This window comes from Lytechinus variegatus, chromosome 4 (assembly GCF_018143015.1).
Source record: "Lytechinus variegatus isolate NC3 chromosome 4, Lvar_3.0, whole genome shotgun sequence".
In the NCBI taxonomy this organism is placed as follows: Eukaryota; Metazoa; Echinodermata; class Echinoidea; order Temnopleuroida; family Toxopneustidae; genus Lytechinus; species Lytechinus variegatus.
In genome coordinates this window covers 13,799,784-13,817,037 of record NC_054743.1, presented here as the reverse complement: position 1 = coordinate 13,817,037, position 17,254 = coordinate 13,799,784, and the positions used below count along the sequence as shown (strand labels likewise).

At 38.3% G+C, this 17,254-nt stretch overlaps 1 protein-coding gene across 1 annotated transcript; it reads right to left on the bottom strand.

Annotated features, from left to right (window-relative positions):
- Nucleotides 1-1,560: 1,560 nt before the first annotated feature.
- Nucleotides 1,561-16,223, bottom strand: LOC121412813 (maternal embryonic leucine zipper kinase-like). The gene is made up of 8 exons (XM_041605574.1): nt 15,663-16,223; nt 10,975-11,267; nt 9,926-9,981; nt 8,731-8,757; nt 8,181-8,289; nt 5,424-5,551; nt 3,367-3,920; nt 1,561-3,024 (listed from the first exon to the last, which is right to left on the bottom strand). Exons 1-8 carry the CDS (start codon nt 16,035-16,037, stop codon nt 1,561-1,563), a joined length of 3,006 nt encoding a protein of 1,001 aa, XP_041461508.1. The 5' UTR covers nt 16,038-16,223.
- Nucleotides 16,224-17,254: the final 1,031 nt, after the last annotated feature.

Below are 17,254 nucleotides of genomic sequence, written 5' to 3'. Positions count from 1 at the left end.
ATTCTTTTCCAGATTATGAAAATGCATCTCTTAACAAGTATTTGGCTTGTGAAACCCTACAAGTATTGAATATATATCCCTTATTTCAGCATTTTAAACATCGTTTTGACACCCTTATAACGTTACATAGGCCTATATACGTAACGTACCTGCCCACTCTGTCCCCTTTTACGGGTGGTCGCTACTGGTATCCACTAATCTATGGAAGTGGGCCCCCCGGGCGGCCTCTCGAGCTCTAGGAGGAGTCAACTGTGGCTTTGGAAAGTCGTCCTCAATCGGATAAATCGCTGTTACCATAGTAGCAACCAGAATTTTGCACACGAAACGCATATTGAATGTTTCCGTCGCAGATGCGAAACGAAAAAAAATCTCATGTCACACAATTTGCATTGCAGGACTGAGTTTTACGACCATGATGACGGTCCCAAAAAGTCCCTTCCAAAGTCAACGACCGTTGTAAATAAGCGTCCGCGTCCTCAAACGAAAGGTCGGGATTATGAGCAGCAAAGGCGGGCCTTACGCTCCTAGGGCGGTTGCTGCTGCTAATGATAATGAAGATGACGATGATAATGACAATGATGATTATGATAATGTTGTTGTTGTTGTAGATGAGGATGGTGATGATGATAAAAATGATGACAATAATAATAATAGTCAGTTCTTGTATAGCGCATAACACATGAATAACATCTCTATGCGCTTCCAAATGACTTGGATATTATTACCCTGGCTATAGCTCAAGCAGCTTTTACGCGCTCGGCATTTGAAGGAATAAATTCCTGCCAGGTACCCATTCACCTCACCTGGGTTGAGTGCAGCACGACGTGGATTAATTTCTTGCTGAAGGAAACTAAGCCATAATAAAGATGATGACGATGATGATGATGGTGATGATGATGATGACGATGATGATGGTGATGATAATGATGATGATGGTGATGACGACGATGATGATGATGATGATGATGATGGTGCTAGTGGTGGTTGGGGTGACGGAGAAGAAACGTATGAAAATACAGTGGGTGATTTTTAATGACAATGACGATGGAAGATGGCACATCGGTGACGACGACGATGATGCTTATAATAATTATAATAACGATATAATATTGTTAATAAAAGAAAACTGAGTATAATGAATAAATAAGAAGTGTGTTCTTGTCATCTAAAAAAAACATCCCTGTCAGAACTCTTTAAAAAACGATTATCATCTCAATTGATTATCAGATATCAAATCGAGCGAATAATGTAAAAACAGGCATTCAAAATTGAAATGTTGGGGAGAGTATTTCGGAAACTTGACCCTATTTCGCTATCTGTTTGAAAAAAAAATATCAATTTATTTCACCGCATTTTCATTCATATTTTATCATCATTCTTTTATTATTCAGCACTTTAAACAGAATTCCCAGGAGCTAAATTTGGGGAAAATGTTTCATGTATAATACTTTCGATCCATCTCATAACAAGACACGATAAATACCACTGATGCTAAAACTCCACAGCAATCTCTATCATATTATAATTATCGTCCAATTTCGATCACTTTTATCCATAAGATTATGATATCTGAATACTTTTTCTCTCGGTATCTCCAAGTTTCAGAGTTTTCATTGTTTTCGACAAAGTCACCTTTTCGGCTTCTGGCAAGCATCTTGGAGAAAGACTCATAATTGGTGGTGCTATATCGGGCAATTTCTTGTTGGAATCGCCGTCTATTGAGTGAGTGGTGTCGTATCCTTCGTCACTAGTTGAGAACCTCCTCGGGAAATTTGTCACGTCGTTGCCATCATTCTTCGAACTGGCGGCATTTCGAATGTCTTTCGCCCTCGAACAACTACAAATACCCTTTACTGTCGCCTCTGCAATACAATTCTGCTCATCCTGCAAGCTCGATGTGCTCGGTCGTCCTGACATCGTCGCAGTTGTTGTCGCAGCGGATCTTTCTTGTTTCTGTAGAGTGGTTGGATTTATTCTCCCCTTGCCGTTTCTGATAGGTTTGCGGGACAGTGTCACCGGGGGTCTACCAACAGGTTTACGTTTGACTGGGTTCTGAATTCGCCTTTGCCGACGGTTCTCCGAGAAATCGCGAGGAACTGATGTTTTACGCGTAGAACGGTAAACCCTGATGGCTTCTTCCTGCTTTCTATCGCTACGGCCATTGGTAATTCCAGCTTTTGTCGTTGTTGTATGTTCTTGTACGCCGGTTGTGTTTGCAACAGATGCTTTTATGACAGTTTCCCGCAGTCTTGTATCAGCCTCTAAAGTATATTTGTTCCTTCGAAATGTGACGGACTTGGGTGTATTTAGATGTCCATTTTGACCTCCTATAGTCATGTCCGCGATGAGAGAATTCTTGAGATTCGATCGTCTCGTAAGTCGATCGGGGAGCTGGTTGTGTCGGAAATGATTCACAAATGTCGTCACGGTTGGATCGGTTGACTGCTGGTAAGTTAACTTGAGTGCCCTACCGGTAGATAGAGAAACCCGTCCATTCACACTCCCGCGTTTCGCAGACGACTCTACATTTCTCCCAGTCCGAATCATGTGATTGACCTTTTCGTGCTTCTTCTTCACTTGCTCTTCTCGAAAGCACGCTGTTGTCACACCGGATTGGTGGGCATTTCTGTTCGTATCAAGACCACTGATGCCAGACCGAATTGTACTCGTTGTCCTTTCTCGCCCAAGCATAATGAGCCATGGGTTGCCACTAGCTGCACTTGTGATGCGACTGTCGTTAGTTGAACTAAGATTCTCATGTCTGTCACTCTGCTGATGACTGAACGGTGTCGCTGTGCGTTGTCCGTCTTTAGAAGATATGGACTTAGCGGGTGACGATGGTGCTGATTGTTCCGACGGCATTTCACCAAGAACCTCGCGATAGATGGCGCTAGTCTCTGTTCCTTTTGGGCTTGGTGAGATATTATTCGGTGATCGTGCAGCTCTCTCAGCCTCCTCTTCAATCACCATGGCCATTTTGAAGTGGAAACTACCATTCTTCTTGCCAGCCATCTGAAGAGCAGTCTGTATATCATAAATAAGAAGAAAAAAAATTTATAGCTAACATGCGGCATAATTATTATTGTTTTACAATCATATTAAAAGAAAAGTACAAAACCTAATCATAATAATTTTAAGTTCATGATGGAAGAGAAAATACATCAATAATCGGTATCACTTGTTTTAAGTATTTATTTCAATATGTATGAATACCGATAGCTAATTCAAATTTCCATGTTTATACTCATTCTAAACCATGTAAACTACGTATTTTATGGTTCTATATCACATCATGATATACAGATTATTTCTAGATTCATAGATAGGACAACATTGATGAGTTATTTATTTCTACGTTATAGCTACCTCTGCCGCCACCTCCTTCTTTTTCTCGTCATCATCGAAATCATTCGTCAAACTTCCTTGTCTTGGAGACCCTCCTCGATTCTTCTTCGTATCCCCGGCCTCATCCACCCCATCACCTTCGTTACCAAGATCGTCGTCCTCCTCATCATCTTGACGGGAACACACTCGAAAGGTTTCCCAGTTCTCCTGCAGTCTCTGGGCAATCTTAGGCACCTCATCCCGCTCGCGTTGCTTGGCCAGGAGATGGTAAATCGCAGAGTATTCGTCGGCGCGCCCTGCAAGCACCGACTCGCTGACGTGCGTCGACTTGATCCCAAGCGTTTCCCGGATGTAACTGATGATGTCGTGATCGAGCAACATGCGACTGAGCCTTCGTCCTGGAGAGCACGGGGTAGGTGGAGGAGTGGGGGTGAGGGCGTGGTTTGGTGCTGTAGGGCTTAAAGAGCGGAGAGGCTCGTAGACACCTGCCAACCAAGGATGACACAAGACGTCATAAACCGTTGGTCTCTTCTCCGGGTCAGGTTCGAGAAGATAACGGACAAAACTCTTACAGTCTGAAAAGGAAGATAGAAAGAGAGAGAGAGATCCTTTAAGATGTAATCTTCAGAGGCATGACAGTGAACAACAATGAGTTGCGAATAATGATTGTAACTGTTGACAAACATAAACAACAGCTTTATAACGGTAGCGTTGATTAATTATCATCGTATTATTCTCTTGATAATTTTAAAAGATTAATGCATGATTTTAATCACAAATCTAACACGCCAAAATGGGAACATTCCCTTTCTTTGTTTATTGAAAGGGAAGTCAACATGGCCTTCATCACATGTTAAACGTCTCTTTCAATCATGGAAAACTGACAGAAAAATCTCTTTTCGAATGCTCCATTTTTGATCGAAACATATCGTCACTTTTCTTTTAATCCAATGTGAACTAATAAAATCAGAGCGTTCAAAATGCATATTTTTCGACTTAAGCTTTCTGAACAAAACTCAATATAGGACTTGAATCGCCGGAAACGCTGACTTGTGAAAGATACTACAAACTGCTTCACAAAATATGTTTGATAAACAATATTCCTCTTGATCAAATCATCCCTCCTTTCGTTTTCATCACCAATTTAAGCCTAGTTTGTAATCTCTCGCCTACACTGTCTAGTATGTTGGGAATTGATACACCTGGGCACAAGGCTGTCGACATATATTCGCTTGTGTCATTCGTCCCAATTTCATCACAAACGTGATGTCTGTTTTCTAAACCTTGCAACGCGAGAAGGTTTACGTAGGCAGCTGGCTACGGTGAACTTGATCCTGAATTTACAAAGTAATGATTGAAGCACTTTTAAGCGAATGGTCTTGCTTCGCCGGTTAATGTTTATACGATGTTGAAACATTACCACGGTGGGTATCTTGAAATTGACCAAGATCGTGAACTCTATATTCAGAACAATTGAGTTAAGATAAATTCGGCGGGAAGTTATTCATATATAGCTTATAAATTGCAGACATGGTGTTTCTAATTATCAACCTAAGCGCTTGCGCGAGCGACAGTATTAATGAAAACTAAAAAGTTGTACGGTGGGGGGGGGGGGGGGGGGGGGGGGGTATGACCATTGATCATTCATTGATTTTATGGCCATGACATATTGGCCACCTAGTTATTTTAAATCTTATTTTAAATCGCTCCCCCGAGGCTACTCTCTCTCTTTATCTCTCCAACTTTCTTTTAGACACTCTGTAATTCAATTCATCAGAAAAGTTTCCTTTTCTCATGTACGTCATTTTATGCCGCGATTTTGAATGTAATATTTCTTGAAAGAGACGGGTATCTGATTACAATTACTATAATAATATTATTATGGTCAATCTAGTAATGTACCATGGGTTGCTCCGAACTTCTGAAAGTGTCTAGCTTTTCATGATTATTTTTCAGTTTAGACAGACGCTATCCCCTCAATGTTGGTATATTCCAGTCGATTCTAAATATTTTTCAGTTTTGTACTTCAAATACCTCACATTGATTCAAGATCAGTCAAAATCAATATTTTTTTTTACCTGATGACAGACCAGAGGGCAGTGGTCCCATGTCTGCTTTCTGGATCTTCGACAAGAGTTTCCGAAGATTAAACGGCTCGACTATGAAGGGAAGAGTTCCAGTCAGCATGGCGTATGCATTGACACCACTGCGGTGAAACAGAAATTAAATTCAAATTTAATAAATATTATATAAAGGGGAGGGGTAGGATTGAAATGAGGGCACATTGGGGATAAATACGAGAGAAAATGAAGGAGAACAAATGGGGAAAGGGGAAAATTGGAAAAAGAAAAATGAGGATAATTAAATAAAAATAGAGAAAATGGAAAAATGAACATGATAAAATATGGAAGATAGATAGATAATAGATAGATAGAAATGAAAAACGAAGAAAAGGGATAAATGGTTACAATAAAGAATAAATAAAGGATGGCATACGCCCCCCCCCGGTACATGCTTGGAAGGAAATAATTACTTTATATAAGAATTAAATCGAAATGATGTGAAAAGAGGCATGATAACAGTGACAAGCTGGAAAACAGGAGACTGATAAAAGTATAAATCGCCGAAATTGGTCAAAGAAAAGAAAGATACCTCACGAAATTGAATTTGACAACATTGAAACATGATTAAGTAATCATAACGAAACCAACTTCAGTTTTTGATGAATCAGAGCGATGCAATATCTATTATCTAAGTAATAATGCATTAGATTCAACACGAAGATTAAATTTAACAACGATTGGCTATTTCGTTTTTATGCGTAGAAACAATCGTTGCTAAATGCGATAAAAGTTAGTGCTGTTTACTGACAATAACGATAAATACTTTGGCATATTTTGTTGAGGGTCAACATTAATTTTTATTACGATACTCGCAATCTGGATCTAAGCTACACGCACACATTCCTTAAATGATCCACAGTGTGTTGCACTCAACCCAGGTGAGGTAAATTGGTACCGGTAGCAAGTAATTCCTTTGAAAGCTGTGTGCGCTATATAGCTTAACCGGGTAATATAGGAGCGCCTTGAATACCTAACAAGGTGGATATGTGCGCAATATAAATACCCTATATCATTTATTTATCATTTATTTAGATATTCATAAAGTCCTTCAATATATACAACATACTTTTGCCCATGTTCAGTTTGATAATAGATCTGTAAAAAAATGATAATTTCAAAGTAATAATCTTGTGATGAACTCAATTCCCAAAATAGAGTCAGACGAAAGAAGAATCAAAGATAATGATTCAAAAGTTGCCATGGTCAAGAATATCTTCATTATATATATTTTTGTAAATTTAGTCCGCTCAATTTTTGGTAAAGCACCCATGCCCTGGAAATTATGGGTTCGAACATCGGCAGTGAAGGACAATAATCTCTCGTGATAATTATAATGGGCTTGCTGGTATACTAGCTGAATAGGATTATCATATTCTTGTTGGATAAGAGGTTGATTTATTATTATTCTTTACCTTTTATATCTAGCTGTTTTTAATCCTTCTGAATATACTCATACAGCCACAGATGTAAACACATAATATTTAATTCAATTTGGACAACGTACCTAATCCTTCCAAAAACACCAATATTATCGTTGATATACGGACTATAGCGTTATAAAGGATACTAAAGTCAACAAATTAATTGCTATATTAAATCCAGAACTAGAAAATCTTAACACGTCGAGTCCGTATCTAAATTACTCTAATCTAATGTACACATAAAAATACCATCGCTGAGGTCACTTGATGTCCATTAATAAACTAATTGGTTTTCAAGATGAAATTCGGTAACGCAGTTGTCATAATTTACAGTAATTATGTCATATTAGGTGGACAGATTAACGTCGCCAGGGGGCCATAAATGAGCACCAAATTTTGATCTTTGTCCGCAAATGGATAAATATTTTTATGGAACCATTATGTGATTAGGTTTGCTAATTTTATGAGAGATTGCGTCCTATATAAATATTCCTGACCCATTTTCAGTTTATTTCATTGTTCGAGGTGCGAGATAAAAATCGATTTCATATTGGCCATTTTTCGCCCTGTGCATGCAGTTTAGAATATGGTATACGTAATACGCGTTGAGTTGTAATAGATGTTTCAACCAACTGTCGACATGGCTTGATAAAATTAGAAAAAATTGCAATTTGGAATTAAAAAAATATATATTGGCATATTGTCCATTCTGATCCCGAGTTTTAGTGTCATTTCATCTTCACTAACCATTTATTTACAAAGAGATTTATGTGAAAGTTTATCATCATTATTGCGAAAAGGGGTGATCATTATCACGACTCTCATTACTCAAATAAATGAATATAATTTCAAAAGAATTTTGCAATAAATTATTAGTTGAATGCCCCTGCCAATGAAAATCAATGTCAACCGTTCTTCATTTTTATGCAAGCAATATGATATCAGATATAATTAGAAGAGATGAATGAGAGAACTATATCAAGTTTCATATCATTCTTACATTTCTTTTGCTTGTATGGAATGTTGCATTCATGAAGAATGCAGATGTAAGATTTTTTTTATTCAATCAAAATAATATACTGTGTCTTAGCCCCGGTCTTAGATCCCTTTACTCTCTCTCTTTCTCTCTCCCTCGTTTCCCCCCCCCCCCCTCTCTCTCCCTCCCCATCCACTATCTTCATCCCCTTTCTCTACCTCCATCACTCCTCTCCTCCTCCCTATCTTCCGCATCTTCCTATTCACCATTATATTATTGTTGATTTAAAAGAAGTAGAACAAGTATTTTCCTTACATGCTCCATACGTCCACCTTGGGTCCATATCGCTTCCTCGCAATTATCTCCGGAGCTGCATAGGCGGGACTCCCGCAAAGCGTTCCCGCAAAGTCCCTAGTCCCGAATACATCCATCTTTCTATTCCTCAAAACATCCCGCCTCTTCTCCGGCGAGCTCTTTTCTTCATTGGCCATCCGAGGAAACATGGGTTGACCCGCATTTTGAACATTCCCGCCATTACTTCGTCCGCCATTTTGTTTGGTGTTGGATCTGGATACGTTAGGTTGCTCCTTGCTGTTTTTCCGCTGCAGTCCCGCTCTTTCTTGACCGTTTTCCTCGCGAAGAGAGGATCCTCTCGTTCGTCGTTTAGTTCCGTCATCAGATGGAAGCCGCGGCCTGGCCACGCCCTTGGTCTCACCGGGCCTACCACCCTCATCACCCGAGGCGGCATGTCTCCCTCCAACAGTTCGGCTCTGTCTCCGGCTTGCGCGTACGTCCACCTGTTTGCGGCTCGAGAAATCCCGCTCCCGTTTTTTAGCATCCCGAATATCGGTTTCCCTCTCCAGGTTCCCGATGAAATTACTTAGCCCAAAATCTGAATAAAAAAGAGTAAGGAAAATGATAGACAATGTCAGAAATGGAAAGATGGAACAAAAGAAATCAAGCATTATACTTTCTATAAATTGACCCATCTACACTGTGTCTTGCCAAACCACAGTGCTGCCGTAGGATTCGAACCCTTGACCTTCTTTACAGTAAAGAAACAGCGGCGTACCTGGGATTTTCCACGGGGGGGGGGGGCAAAACCGGTCGAAAAATTTGACAAGCAAAAAAAAAGGTCTTCAATCTAAAAGCTAGTCGGGGGGGGGGGGGGCAAAATAGGTATTGAAGCTCGTCAGGGGGGCAGGGATATGTCTTTTGTATATGGGTTGTGACTCGTCAGGGGGGGGGGGCAGACTGCCCCCTCTGCCCCCCGTAGGTACGCTAGTGTACAGAAATCTATTTTGTAATCCACAATTTCCAAAATTAATACCATCAAAATAAATTTCTCACTCATTATGTGTTTTTTTCTATTACTTCCATACATGGTCGTAGAGTAGGGGATTACCTGAAATTAAAAAAAATGTTACTTTATTGTAAATTTTCATGAAGAATTCATGTTAAGTATTTCGGATATTCTTCTTTTTATAAAACTTTTATCATTCCGCCCCTCGCTTTCCAAAATGCTTGAAAATACTTTGCACCTCCCGTGAAAAAAAAATGTCCGCATAACTTCTCACACCATATGCCTTTAGGTGTCCATTCAAATTCAGTTTTAAGAAAGAACATTTTACTTCCATAGAGTCTAAATATCATTTAATTCTTTCATTCCCTGAAATCACATAACTAAAAAGAAGTTAGATAAAGCTTCGATTTAAATGATATACTTTACAGTTCGATAGATATAAAAATATCCAAAATAAACAGTGACGTTAGTGTACAAGTTCTACCAATATCAACAATTTCACCCTACAGTGTACGAACAAATATCTACCGACTCAATCAGTTGTTTAAATCATGTTTAAATCCACTAAACAATACGAATCCTTACGCATTGAAATAAGCATAACATTTCTAACTCCTTTATAACATTTATTTGCATTCAATGGAATATTTATCATTCATTAATCTAATGTTGCCTAGCAACGCAAAATAGGTTCATCCATACCTGACTATCTTAGCTGTATGAAGTGTATCTATTATTGACCTGTTATTGAACTTACCTATTATTCTGATTTTGTCGTTGTTGTCAAGGAGAAGATTCTCAACTTTCAGATCTCTGTAATTGACAACATTAGAGACGTGAATAGTTTGTTTTCTGTGTTTAGTTGTTGTTGGTTGACTTAAAAAAAGAATATGCAAAGATGAGGAACCGCTTACTGGGTCATTATAATGTCTATTTTAATTAATTATAATAATAGTGTTTTATTTACCCAGGGTAGCCACTTATGTTAGGAAACTGTTCTACCAGCAATGGAAAGGGAACATGCGGACTAACATATTCTGATCATCAGCTAGAAATGTCAGAATTTTGCTTCTAAAATTAGAATCGACGTTAAAACAACTTGTAGAGGAATGTATTACAACGTTTTCTATATAATGTATATATTCGCATGGAGTTAGTGCAGTATATAGTATTTATTATGTTTATCTAACATAAAAAACAACAAAAACTTGCATATCCAAGGCCCCGTTGCATTAATGATACAATTATGGTAACTCTGCTATGCAATGGTAACTTGTATGGAATCCTTGATTCTGATTGGTTGTTGATCAGTGTTACCATGGTAATTACCATTAGATGGCAAAGTAACAACAATAGTAAATTTTAGGCACCGGGGTCCCGCTTTGTTTTTATCTCATCATTTAAAGGATTAAAAAAATCCGCATACATTCGTAATTCCGAAGCTTCGTTATTCCGAAGGTCAGGATATTCCGAAGGTTCGTTATTCCGAAGGTTCGTATTTCCGAAGATTCGTTATTCCGGAGGTTCGTAAGTCCGAAAACGAAATGAGGTTCGTAATTCCGACGGTTCGTTAGTCCGAAAACGTAATGATTACCGAACCTTATTTCGTTTTCGTACTAACGAACCTTTGGAACAAAGAACCTTACTTCGTTTTCGGACTAACGAACCTTCGGAATAACGCCACAAATGTTCGGATTAACGAACATCGAGGTATGGGCAGTTTACGTGTTTCGGAATTACGAACCTTCGGAATAAAGAACCTTCCGAATTACGAACCTTCGGAATTAACCAAAAAAATCATCGTACCTATGGACCACACCCATTTGATGCATGTGGTAAACAGCTGAAGCCACCTGCTTGATGTACCGCCTGGCCACGCCCTCTTCAATACCACTCTTCTCACACACCTTATCCAGTAAAGGACCGCCCCCACACAGCTCCAACACCAAGTACAAGTTATTATCCGTTTCCATGACTTCGAGAAGACGTACGATGTGGGCGTGGCCAAGAAGTTGGAGAAGTCCCGCCTCTCTACGGAGTGTCTTGTGCAGATATGCGTCCTCTCTCGCGGCTCTCTTATCTATTATCTTGACGGCAACCTAGGAACCAAATATTGACAGAGTTTTGTCTCAAACAATGCTTATGAAGATGCTGTTGATAAACAAAATATGGATCGAGTCGGTGGAGGATGGAAAAAAAGATAATGGTCATGCATCTCGTAAACTTATCTCATATTGCTCAGTACTCGAGAGTTTTCCCCGGTTCATTGTAAGCATTTAGGAACAAAGAAAGAAGGCGACATATTATGATGACGATCTTTGCGTTTCTAGGTTGAGCAGACAAATGATGGTATAAAATAATTTAGACAAATAATGGTAAAAATAATTTTGATCCCAGTCAATATTATAACCGATTAGCAATGATCCGCGGCGTATATTCTTTACCAATATGTTTTAACAAGAAGAATGTTTTTATCGAAGAAATTTAGTGCATTAAGACTATTCAATGTAATTGCACCCAATTTGTCGAACAATCTTCCCCATGATATCAGAAAAATTACAAACTTTGTCAGATTCAAATCTGTGTTAAAAACATGTTCATTTAGATCTGAATTAACATATTTCACATTTCCATGCACACACATGGTGACTATTTTTTTGTATGAATTATGGTTTCATGCATATCTAATTAACTGAATATTATTATTATTATCGATCTATTAATATTGATATTAATTAATTCATAACAATAATATTAATGTGATATTTTGTCTTGCCATCGCAGTTTCATCAATATTTCGAATTCTCTGCATGAAATACTGAGGAATGAGTTGGCATGTATTAAAATAAAATTTGTTAAATCTAGATAAACCATAGCAATTATGAAATAAAACACATGTGAATGAAACAATCAAACAAGAGCAAAGAATTATGTATGAAATCTCATAGACAATCATTGGGGCAACAGGGCTTCGGTTAAAGGTATAACTACAATAAATCTCGGGTCAGTATTATTGGTAACAATAAGCACACAACAATATTCAAAGTTCAAAGCTCAACCAAGGAAATAATAATCTGTAACTCGAATAGGACAGAGAGATGACATGGCATAGAATCTTTATTCTTTAATAGGCATGTAGGCTTACTAGAAAGAGATAAATTAGATTAAAGTTTTAAACTGGGCCGACGACCGCTTGGTACAGTAGATATCTCCCTCTCTCCCTTAGCATAATTTTAGTACATGCAAGAAATTAGATCTTGAAATCGAAGACGACGGTGGTCACTCCGCTCCTCATTTAGACCAATCTGACCGCTACGAGTGACTTGTTTTACATAATTAGACACCTTTGTCCAAAGTTCGCCAGTGTTGTTCTAAATCTACTTTGAACAATCGCCCCTCTATTAAACACCTCCTACGCTGTACGATGTGTGCCTTCTGTATTGATAAAAGTTTTGTTTCAAGACATGCGTTCTTTGTAATGGTGAACGTTTACGTTTAGATACATAGATAAAGCGAATAATGACATTCTTATCAAAGAATTTAATCTTTCCAAATTATTAGAAAGAAAATTTGACGTAGGCCGGCCTACAACAACAGAGTAAATCCCAGAGTAAATCCAAATATTGGTAATAATAGATACGGTGAAGATATATCAAAATTTAGTTGGAGTCAAAGAAACGTGAGGTTATTTAGACAAAAAGCAAAATATGTCATCAAGATGTAGCTTCTATAAACATAATCAAATTCTTATCTATAGATACGAAATTATCATTTTCGATTCTTGTAGCGATATTTTGGTATAAGACTGGGTTTATTAGAGTAGTACATATGAGAACGAATAAATCAAATAAAATGGTGGAGATTAATCGAAATTTAGTTGGAGTCAGATAAATAATGTAAATCTAAACCAAAACATAAAGGGACGACATAATCTTGACCCGAGGCTCCATTGTTTTTTTTTTTGTTTTACATTAATATTTCGTTTCCCTGAATATTTTGTAGGTCTGGCGAAAATTGGGAACAAAACTGTATATACCTGGACGTTTTATCAATCATTTTCGCATTGACCCCTTGTCCAGAAAAATAAAAAAAACGGCTCCGCAAAAGAGTGTATTTTCAACATGGACTTTGTGGGAGTATATAGCATTAAACGGGAATTTTCAAAGATGTGAATGTTTATCATGTTTATGGACTTATTCATAGCTCGCTGTGCAAAAACAGCGAATTTAGGAAGCGCGATTTCAACATGACTAAGCGCCCTATAAAATGTTTTGTATTAATATTTTGACAATATAGGTACATTTTCAGCGATTTCCCCCAATTTCAGGACAAATTTCTGATCTATAATTGAATGGGGAGGTCAGAAGTCAAGATTAGTATCTCGACTCCAATAATGCTCCCTCTGGGACCTTGCATCCGTATACGGGCTGAGAAGGGGGATACCCTCGTTCAGTCACAGGCGCTGGCTTAAATCCCGGGGGTGGAGGAATGGGGATTATACCCCCCCCCCCACACACACACACACAAACACTTTTACTTTTCTCAGAGGGGGGCGGATGGCCTGTTAAATCACCCCCATGCAGTTTGCAAGACAGAAACAATATATTTTTTGTCATTAAATGATAAAAACACATCATTTATGTTCAAATACCGTTATTATTTAAAGTGCTCAAAAATATTGGCCCACCTTTGCCTTCAAGCAATCACACTCAAGCTTATACATAATTCTGAATTCCTACGTTTTAATTTTACATTTTAAATTTACGTTTTAATTCCTATGTTTAAATGGAAAACTTATATCGGCTGTATCACGAGAGTGCGGTTCAAGTTAAAGTTCATTTAAATCTTCTGCATTACCCAGAAAACGATACATACATCACCAATGTTCAAACCAACAATAAGTAGAGAAAGAGCTTAAAATATCGGAATAAGGGGAGAAGTAGGCTGTATAAGGCTCGCTGAACACAGATCACCTTTGTAAGAACCGGTGACTATTGAGCCAAAAACTTCGAGGAGGTTAGATACTATAACATATACTAACAGGGAATCAAGCAAAATTTTATGACAGATTTTGACATAAGATTAAGAAAGTAATACATTTCAACCCTCCTCTCTTTAATTTTCTTTTTTTTTCTTTGTCGTGAAAAATAACGGGGGTCCATGGCCCCCAGCCCCCCCATCTTCTATACGCTATAGTGGTAACAACAGCATATATATAAGACATAATTAAATAATTTGCATTAAGCATGCAAAAGTGTCATTATAATACATTATATTTGAAATATCGACACAGTGTAGGTAAATAAACGAGTTAATAAAGTTATCATAACAAGATCTCCAAGTCAAAAAGGTGCTGGAAAATGGGATTGCCGGAACAAACTTGACGCTCCTTCACTTATGGAGAGAAAAATCACATCAAACATGTTTAAAGAGAAAGAGACCGTCTAATTGACGCATACCCTCTCTCTCATCATCCCCTTCATTCACTGGTCCATGAATATCAAAAACACAGAAATTTGTCCTTCAACTGCAGTATATATACCCGGTATATATACAGCCGCAGAACGGTTTTGAAAGGGGGAGACTGAGCCGAAAGTGGGGGGGGGGGGCTGATCATGCGAAAAATCCCAATCAGATGGTCATTTTTACGTTTTGTACACAATTTTAGAAAAAAGGGGGAGGTGAAACTGAGTATATTAAAATACATTCAAATTAATAGCTGTTTGGTGATTATAAATGGATCCGGGTTTACGTTGCAATGTTTTAAAAAGTCTTCACAACAGTTTTCCGGCAGATTGTGCACATGTTTGCTTAAACGCTCCCAATGTTATAAACGATCTCTATCAATCGTATTACTCAGATATAAGTTTTAATTCATGTCGATAGGGTTTAATTACACTCTTCGTTCTAAAATCACAATCCCCGTTTCCTTGTCATTTGAAGTACGATATCATTTAGATAGATAACACAATACTTGATTATAATTGATATGATTTATCATTAATAAAATGCTAAATTAGAAATAGCACGAAAAGGCTGAAACATAATTAAATCACAATATATTGATAATATATTAGATAAGACGTACAGACTGCACAAAATGCATGAGACGCCAAACAAACTAAATACTTGCAGATAAATAACCTAACATCACCATATTTCACTTTTATATCAAACTTAAAAGAAAAGTGATAAGAAGTATACACTCTAAATAAACAGGAATGTCAGAATAAATCTTGATTGCCAGTGGTGACAAGTCAAACTCTGGATAAGCATTTAAATCTTAGAGATTTACATTCAAATCATTTCCGGATAATTCTTTTTCGAATTCTTGAGGATTATATCTCAAAAGAGAAATTAATTGGTCACTAACGACAGTCGATCTGGGTTTATTCTAAATCCTTGTAATTTCGAGTGCACTGTAGCCCCTATTTATACAGAAAGGAATAATCATTGAATAATGGAAAAAAAAGTATTTAAAAAGAATTGCCCACCTTTTCGCCAACAAGGACATGCATCGCCTCTTTCACTTTTGCGAAGCTTCCCTCGCCGATGGTTGGGCCCAGGAGGTAAGGTCCGACTCGTTTAGTGTGTTTGTAACTCGCCATCAACTCCTTGGACAACGTCGATCGCCCAACCACCGCCATAACACCTTGCAACGGAGGCCCGTTTCTCCTTGTCAGCATTGACGAAGTCCGCTTCGTGATCGATGATCTCGGTCTGGTGGCCACGTACTGGAGAGGCTTCAGTGTCGTCATACCGCGAAGATGCGGTGTCGGCAAAGGCTGATGAAAGCGATTGTCAGTCCGATCCGGACGGTCGATAGTTTCGCTACTGGGATCAGCTGGCAGACGACAGGTCAATGACATAATGCCTGGCGAGTTGTATACAAATTGATATCGATATCATTAAGTAATCTCATTAATATGTATACATATCGCGCTATACATTAACAGCAAATGATAAGGGTGAAATGGCACTCTTAAAACAATACAATCAATATTAGTTAAGTCCTTTATAATACAGTAGAATAATTCATACCGTGAGACATTGGAGAAAAGAACACAATAATGACACAAGCGTAGCTTCTGGGCGGATAAAGCTCGACGTTGGCAGATATGATTGGAAGAAAAGGCGAGACAGTAATGGGGGGGGGGGTTGTAGGAGAGAGAGAGGGGGAAAAAGAGCTCGCGAATGCGGTGTTGAAGACGGAGAGAACGGGAGGATTCTGAGAGAGATGGAAAGGGATCACTTTCAAGTTTGGCGACAAGGTTGTCATTGTATCAGACTCTTATAGTAAATCATTAGCAGTACGACCTATATCATGACAAGGATTCCCTTACTTTACTAATAAGCAGGAAATGGTAACAAAATTTCTTCCTCCAAAATGTCCATTGCGTCTCATCAAAACTTCCCTGCTTCACTCTTCCAAGAGGCTGACTAGTCTAGAACAGGTTTCCTCGAGAACTGATATTAAGAGTGACGCGTTGTTCATGAGGTTGATAAGTGGGAGGACATGCATACTAAATAGAAGTCCATTCTCCATAGCCAGCGACTTTTTGTTTGTACGTTACCACCCTCAGTCACAACAAACTACTGGCAATTTATTAATCTAATCTATTATCTTATCCCTTTCATTTTGGTTTATATAAAAGACAGTAATGTTATTTCACTTTATTGTTCATATCAGTTTCGTAATTTCTTCCAATCGAGATCGCTTCACTCTGATATATTTCGTAATTCAAATTTGTGGGCATAAGCATTCCGGAATGATTTGAGCATAAGATTTTATGCCTAGGTATCCAAATATAATCTATCCCTGTAGTTGGGGCCAAACCATTTGCTAGCTAGTCCTATCGATCTACCGACGCTCAGCTTCCATAAAACTCCGTGGAACCGAAAGTTTTTTAAATGCGTGGTGGAAACTCTGACGTAAATGGGGATGCATTGCAAGTGCTGGATTTTATCCGGGAGCCTACCGGTTCGAAACCCTTGTCAGTGAAGTATTCCTTCACTCATCTGCACATCCAAAACACTGTTAAAATGCTAAGCAACGCTGTTTAAGCACGTCACTCGAACAACTAAT

What these genes read in the sequence shown, in the direction of transcription:
- LOC121412813 (XM_041605574.1), bottom strand. Translation starts at nt 16,037, where the DNA reads ATGTCATTGACCTGTCGTCTGCCAGCTGATCCCAGTAGCGAAACTATC. An exon ending in CAAATGGGTGTGGTCCATAG is followed by an intron (nt 9,982 to 10,974) that starts GTACGATGATTT and finishes TGTCAATTACAG; the next exon opens with AGATCTGAAAGTTGAGAATC. An exon ending in AAGGTGGACGTATGGAGCAT is followed by an intron (nt 5,552 to 8,180) that starts GTAAGGAAAATA and finishes GTTTCACCGCAG; the next exon opens with TGGTGTCAATGCATACGCCA.